Below are 7,687 nucleotides of genomic sequence, written 5' to 3' on the forward strand. Positions count from 1 at the left end.
GGACCGCACAGCCTTCGGTCATGCAATGACGGCTGCCCTAGCGCCAGATCCATGCGCCATTTAGGCAGACGCAATGGATTCCTGACGGAAGAAGCCTGAGCACTGCCGTGCACGGGCCTCCTCCCGGGAGTGGCGGAGCGCAAGCCAGACGACCATCTCCTCCTCGAGGCCGCGTGGGATGAGCTCGGGGTCGACGGGTCTGAAGGTGAAGGACTCAGATCCGCTATCCGCCATGCCGAAGACGTCTGGACGCCACCACAGATGAGCTTGGATGGTGGAGAAGAATGAAGTGAAGTGGTTAGGGTTGGTTCGGCAAGCGAATGGGGAGAAATATATGTGGGGTCGGGTGGGCCAGCTTGGACCGGGTTCGACGTGGCGGGCGTGCCCGGGCGCTCCATATCCGCCTCATATTTAAACTAGATACGAGGGATGTCGGTCAGCCCAGACGTTTAAGATCCGTTTGAGGCGTCCGGTTGGGTCGAAATTTTATGACCGGTCAGTGACCGGGCGGCTAGCCAGGACTGATTAAGGAGGGTTTGGGGTGGCAGGATGTAGATGCTCTGAGTCTACTTATCTACGACAAGTGTGATCCATTGAGGGTTGAGGCAATGATTTGCAATGCCGTAGATCCATTGAGGCAATGGTTTGCCAACGGGCGACTAAGTCCAAGTTGCCGATAAGTGATGAGTTAGCAACCACAGCTTTGGCATAATGACAGGCAAAGCCGGCGAAATACAATGCACCGGGCAATGCAGGACGATCGCATCCCACAGGAGCCTCAACTGACGTGCCCCGACGTCGAATCAGATCACGTAAGGTAGCTCCCGGGCCCACCGGCGCGCGCTCTGCAATGCCGGGCCCACCCGTCAGAGCGCCCGTCAAGCACGTTTATTATGGTAAGGTTCATGAGGAGTACACGCCGCTGCCCTTCCATTCCATTCCATTCCAGACCCGTCGAGAGACCGCGCGGACTGTGTAGCGTGTCGCGGGAGAGAAGCCCAAAGCTTTGGCGGAGCCATGGCGGAGGAAACCGGAGCGACGGCGGCTTCAGGGTCGGCAGCGGGCAAGATGACGATGGTGGTCGGGGTGGACGAGAGCGAGCACAGCTACTACGCGCTGCAGTGGACGCTCCTCCACTTCTCCCCGGGCCAGCAGCAGCAGTACCGCCTCGTCGTCGTCACAGCCAAGCCCACCGCCGCGTCCGCCGTCGGCCTCGCCGGACCAGGTGCGCGCCCTCTTCCCTCCATCGCGTTTCCGAAATTGGGGACTGCGTTCGATCGGGCTCGTACGGAGATTTATCGGTCGATTTTAACTACTACTAGGTGCCGCGGAGGTGCTGCCGTTCGTTGAGGCGGACCTGAAGCGGAGCTCGCTGCGCGTCATCGACAAGGCCAAGCGTCATCGACAAGGCCAAGGAGCTCTGCGCGCAGGTGGATTTCTGTACTACTCTTCTGGTCGTAGTAGTACAATATAATACTACTAGACTTGAATATTGCTAAAATCGGTGTCACATCAAGACGCTGGACGCGTATGATCCCGTCAAGAAAAGAAGGACGCGTATGATCTTGAACATTGCTTTAATTTAAACCACGTCTATATTATGCCTAAAGATTTTTGTCTAACAATTATTATACCTACCAGCAAAAATAAATTTATTATACCTAATATACAGGAGTTTGTAAGACGAATCACACTTACCCTACATCGAGGAAGCTCCGAAGCTAGCTTAATTGTCTAATTTCCCCGCGGATGAAAGAAAAGTCTAGTTGAAACAAATTTAAGCTGGGCTCGACTTGAGAATTGCTTGTCAGTTTCAGCGAGGGCGGTGAACCGTTTTTGCTCATTATAAGATTGTTGATGATTTTGCTGTAGGTGAGCGATGCTGTCTTTGAAGTGGTGGAAGGGGATGCGAGGAACGTCCTCTGCGAGGCGGTCGAAAGGCATCACGCAGAGATGTTGGTTGTGGGCAACCATGGCTATGGAGCAATCAAAAGGTATTGCAACATTACTACTTGTGCTCTGTTCTCCCCTGTTTGCAGCTTAGATCGATGGCACCTTGGCAGTGTTACGAACAATTGCCACTCTCTCTAAGCCTAAAACCCAAGGAAAATAAATCCATGGACTAGTGTCGTCTTCTTAGTTAAACACCTCTGGCATTCAACACAAAATATCTTCCCTGTTTTACTTTGAATTATCCATCATTGCTCACCTGTGTTATCAACTTTCCTGAACTTCGCCGCAGGGCTGTTCTTGGAAGTGTGAGCGATTACTGCACCCACCACGCGCACTGTACTGTGATGATTGTGAAGAAACCAAAGCACAAGCACTGAGCAACGCCCAGCTCAGTGATTAGTATTTGAGCTTTCGTGTGTACAGCCAATGTGTGCATGTTTGTGAATAAATGGATCGCGGATGTCACAATTCACAACTTCAGAGTAGCGAACTCCTGCAAGTGGCCCACAATATCCTACATGTGGATTCTTGATTGAGATGGTGAATAACTGATGACGTGCCTCATCAGAACAGTGTTATTTGTGATGCAGATGCATCAATTGCACGAATGTTGTATGTATATGTAATCAAGACTGCAAGTTCCTTGCAGTGGACACGTGTGTTTGCTTCTTATCGAAGTGTGATTTGTAAATGTATGCTTCTTCTGTTCAGATTTTTTAATCCCCTTGCAAAAGGAGACTAAAAAAAAGGAACAAAATTTGATAGCCACAGGACACGGAGGTAACCTGCGCGCTTCCCGCGCTCCGGGTCCTCCTCCCAGCCGCTAGCCCCATTTTCCCAGAGGTACAAACCGTCCGCTTCATCAGCTGCTTCCCTTCTTTTCTTGTTCATCATCATCAAAGCCAGCCAAGTTGAGGCCACTAGGTAACGGAACTGGCTCAAGGAAACATGGCGGCGGAGGGAGAGGCCCTCATGGCAGCGGAGAGGGCAGAGACGTCTACTGCACCGGCGGTGGGGGCGGAATCAGGAGCAAACGGGAAGCCGGCGGCGAGCGGGAAGCCGGCGATGGTGCTGGGGATCGACGAGAGCGAGCACAGCTACTACGCGCTGGAGTGGACGATCCACCATTTCTTCGCCCCCGGCCAGCCGCAGCAGTACCACCTCATCGTGGTCAGCGCCAAGCCCCCTGCCGCCTCCGTCATCGGCATCGCCGGCATAGGCACGGCGGAGCTGCTCCCGAGGGTGGAGCTCGACCTCAAGCGCGCCTCCGCCAGAGTCATCGACAAGGCCAAGGAGCAGTGCTCACATGTATGCGCCGTGCTTTGTCAGAACGGGGACGCAATCCTTATTGATCGCCAGATAGCATAAGCTACAAGTAATGATAGATCGTCGCTATATGTATATGCAGGTGACCGACGTCAGCTATGAAGTGAAAGAGGGCGACGCGAGGAATGTGCTGTGCGAGGCAGTTGAGAGGCATCATGCAGACATGCTGGTTATGGGCAGCCATGGCTACGGCGCTTTCAAGAGGTTGGTTTGCCTTTCTAACTTTGGTACTCACGCTTCTGTCGTTTCAAAATAACTGAAGTTCTGGGTTTGTTCTTAGTCAAACTTGGTTGAATGTGACCAAATCTGTAAACAAAATATCAACATCTACAACACAAGATTTGCTTCCTTTGATTCATAACCATTTCCCTATCACCCGCAAAGAAAAGGATACATGCCATTTTTCCTACAGTTTGACTTAGGATAATCACAGAACTTCAAATACTCCCTCCGTCCCTAAATACTTATCGGAGAGATGGATAAAATTGAATGTATCTATAACTAAAATACGTCTAGATACATCCATTTCTCCGACAAGTATTTTCGGACGGAGGGAGTATTTTGGAAGGAAAACAAACTTTTTCAAGAAAATAGAAGCTTTATTACCCCGGCTTTTGCATCAACAATTCATATACCTAACTTGTTACAATGCAATATGTCAACGTGCTAAAGAAACATCATAGTAACAAAACAATCTAATAAATGTACATGACCAGCGGGGTTGTGGCAATCAATATCCTGTTAAATTTTATCAAACAATGTTTGAAATGGAGACATGGAGAGTTTGGCTTGGATGCAACCCAAGGTCATGGACAACCATTGACCATGCTTGTAATAAGGATGAAAAATGTTCAACATACATGCAACTGTGGCGATTAACCGAAACAACGATCAAGTAACAACCATTGATAATGTATCACCATTATTGTTTTATTTATAATGGATAGAATTTTACCTAATTAAACTGATTTCTTGCAGGGCCGTCCTTGGGAGCGTGAGCGATTACTGCACTCACAACGCGCACTGCACCGTGATGATAGTGAAGAAACCAAAGCACCATAAGAAGCATGAACAATTGGGGTTCCACAGAAAGGAGGCTTGAAAAAGTTTTTAAGGCCCTTAGGTTAGAGATAGATATGAAAGAGGTTTAGGCCTGCGTGTTCAAGTATTAACCGATTGCCTTGTAGATCAATATGTGGTCTCATAGCGAACTGAGCTAAACTCAGATGGTTAGGTTCCTTGTGTTGGAACCAACCCAATAGTTCAACTCCTAGACTTGGCACTAGTGGTCGCATTTTTCTGGATTTATTTCAGGCCTCGTGACAATGTGCGTTTAGTGAGAGTCATTACGAAGGCGTATGCGGTGACTTCCTCAATCTCAAGATGTTGTGCCGACTCGGTATCTCATAGGTTTTCATAGGAATAGAGTGTATGTGGGTGTGCTATCCTACATTACAAAAACATTAGACATGTATATCACATAATACTTGGATTATCTTTAGTTGCCACGGTATGAGACTCTGTTGCTTATGGTGAGCCTTTGGTCTCTCTGGCCTTATTACCTCGTGTCCTGGAGTTATTTTTCATCGTTTGTATTGCATGGATGTCGTTCTAAACAAAGGAGGTGCTACCAAAATTTAGAATATTTCCTACACCTAGTGGTGGCTAGAGTAGAGTGGTAGCACTGTGTGCGAGTCTAGCTTAATAGGAATGATAGACTACTCATATCAACAAGAAAATTGCTGTGGAGCATCCTTCCATCATCCCTATGGACTCTACACCGACACATCCAACCCCACGAGGACCCATGACAAGAGCTAGAGCACGTGCTTTGGAAACCGAGGTGAACTCCTTCCTACTTGACTTGCATATGGACATGAATGGAACATGGTCACTACCTCACCAAAATACGCTATGCCTCCTTAGGTATGAAGAGGAACATCACCAAGAAGCTCAGGAGCATCACCAAGGAGAAGGAGGACTACCCCAAAGCCTTGCGAACCAAGACGGAGTGCAACAGCAGCAAAACAAGAAGTCCCAGGTGACCCCGTGCGCACGGGCCCCCGAGACCCCGTGCCCACGGACTACACAGGAAGCTGGCGCTGGAGCACCCCGTGCGCACGGGCCCGTACCGTGCCCACGGAACCCCCGTGCACACGGGCCCAACTTACCCCGTGCGCACGGGCCTCCCAGGATGGCCGGCTGAGATTGCATCTTCGGCCCCTCTTCATCTCCTTCGACCCCAAGGCTATATATTCCGTACCTAGGACCATGTTTAGGGTTAGCAAAGTATTAGATGTGATATTTGTGAGGTTTGCTCCTTCACCTTCCCTCTTGGTGGATCAAGACCCCCTAGGGAAGAATCCTTGTGGATTTCAAGACCTCCATAAGGAGAAGACTATCTTCAAGCCCCCAGCTCCTTTGGATTTGGGATGAACTTTGCCATTGTATCTTTCCTTTGATTGTGTTTGTGACTTGTGGATCTTGTGTTGTTATTCTAGTGGATGTGTAATTGGGAATTGTTGGAGTGATTTCCTCTTTGTGTTCTTATTGTTGCTCTCCTTTTCCCCCTCCAAGTATGAAAAGATCCATCCTAGGGTTCTACCCTACATCAGAATTCCTTCTTTTTCAGGAGCTCATTCACAAAGAAATCCAAAGTTAAGCATGCTTGATTTGGGGCTATTGAGGATGGATGACCAACCGGGAAGTTGCTCGTGGGTGCGCACGAGTGAGGACAAAGTGCGCAGACAAGACTAATATTGGTTTGTGGGGGATATTCTAGATCTCGCCAGGCGTAACGGCCGTGAACCGGTGGCTATGGCCAGGGCGTTACAATTGGTATCAGAGCTGACCCTTGTAGTTAGATGGATATGTGCGGGTCAGGTGTGTGGGCATGTGGCGCATGGCGCGTGTGTCCCATTGTGGCACATGGCATGGCACATGTGTCGGACTCTGCGCACACATATGTGCCAAGAGGGAACGTTCCCGATGAGTCAACGAGGACGTTAGTTCATTTGAGTGGGGGTGTATGTGAGAGCCTGGCTTAATTAATAGGAATGATAGACTACTCATATCAACAAGGAATTCCTTCTTCTCCGGGAGCTCATGCGCAAAGAACTCCAAAGTTAAGCGTGCTTGTCTTGGAGCGATTTGAGGATGGGTGATTGACCGGAAAGTTGCTCACGGGTGGGCACCAGTAAGGACAAAGTGCGCAGAAAAGACTAGTGTTACTCTATGTGGATAGTCTAGATCCCACCAGGCATAATAGCCGAGAACCGGTGGCTATGACCGGGGCGTTACACACCATCAGATAGGGAAGAAATTTGGGGTGTTACAGCCTTTCTATCTAGTAAACCTATGATCTACCCCATCGCCTCCTCGTCAACTCCCGTCATTGCCGCCTTCAACACTTTGCCAGCAAAGAAATTAACAAGAGTGAACTACCTCGTGTGGAAGGCCCAAGTCCTCCCTCCGGGCCCTAAAAAGAGAAGTCCTCCCTTCGGTCAAAGGAGTTGCGGTGACAAGACTCCTTGATGGCAAATATGCCATCCCAGCTGAAACTCTGGAGGTGACGAAGGATGACAAAACGAGTAAGGTCCTGAACCCCACTCTCAGAGGAGGTGTGCATGCAAGTCATGGGAAAAGAAATCACTACCGAGACATGGTGTGACGTCCGGATAATTAAGCTACAGTAAACTATTGCTAATGATGCCATGTCACCTCGGTTACTGTTGATAAACTCGGGTTAGTTCAAAATGATTCAAATTCAAATTTAAAATATAGGCAAACAACAAAAGTTTTCAAACAATAAAACTAAAATGTTTTGGTCGTGCCAAATAACGCGTAGGTAATTATGGTGGATAAACCACACTTTTATAAAATAATTAAATACTATAAGTTGAGTAAAACTGTAGATAAAACAATTAATTAAATGCCTTTTGTATTATATAAAATACTAAACTGTTTCGTTCTGGGTAAAACCTTTTGATGACAATGGGTTTGGTGGCAATGCTAAATTAGGAGTTGAAATTATATTTTTAGAAAATTAAAATAAATTGAAAAGTCAAAAGGAAACAGAAAATAAAATAAATAAAAGGAAAAACAGACAAAACAAAATAAACCCCCCCTCCCGTGGGCCTTGGCCCAACTAGGCCATTAGGCCAGCCCACCCGGGCCGAAACTCCCCTGGGCTACTAACCTGCCCTACCACCAAACCCTAACCCACGACTGCTCCCACTTCTCCCCCCCTCACGTCGCTCTCTCCTCCTTCCCCCGATCCAGATCTGGATCGGGAAGGGGAACGAACTGCACCGACGCCGTCGCCGCCTCGTCCCGCCACTCGCCACTGCTTCGCCGGAGCCGCCGTGTTGCCGGAGCACCTCCTCGTCCTCTACCCCGACCCCGCCCC

The 7,687-nt window shown here is 48.8% G+C and overlaps 1 protein-coding gene and 1 pseudogene across 1 annotated transcript; both read left to right on the forward strand.

Annotated features, from left to right (window-relative positions):
- Window positions 1–927: 927 nt before the first annotated feature.
- LOC119307851 lies at window positions 928–2,630 on the forward strand (annotated as a pseudogene).
- Window positions 2,631–2,727: 97 nt separating this feature from the next.
- Window positions 2,728–4,646, forward strand: LOC119307850 (universal stress protein PHOS32-like). The gene is made up of 3 exons (XM_037583941.1): window positions 2,728–3,261; window positions 3,362–3,483; window positions 4,258–4,646. Exons 1-3 carry the CDS (start codon window positions 2,902–2,904, stop codon window positions 4,379–4,381), a joined length of 606 nt encoding a protein of 201 aa, XP_037439838.1. The 5' UTR covers window positions 2,728–2,901; the 3' UTR covers window positions 4,382–4,646.
- The last annotated feature ends 3,041 nt before the right edge of the window (window positions 4,647–7,687 follow it).

The sequence above is a fragment of the Triticum dicoccoides genome, chromosome 5B (assembly GCF_002162155.2).
Source record: "Triticum dicoccoides isolate Atlit2015 ecotype Zavitan chromosome 5B, WEW_v2.0, whole genome shotgun sequence".
Classification (NCBI taxonomy): domain Eukaryota; kingdom Viridiplantae; phylum Streptophyta; class Magnoliopsida; order Poales; family Poaceae; genus Triticum; species Triticum dicoccoides.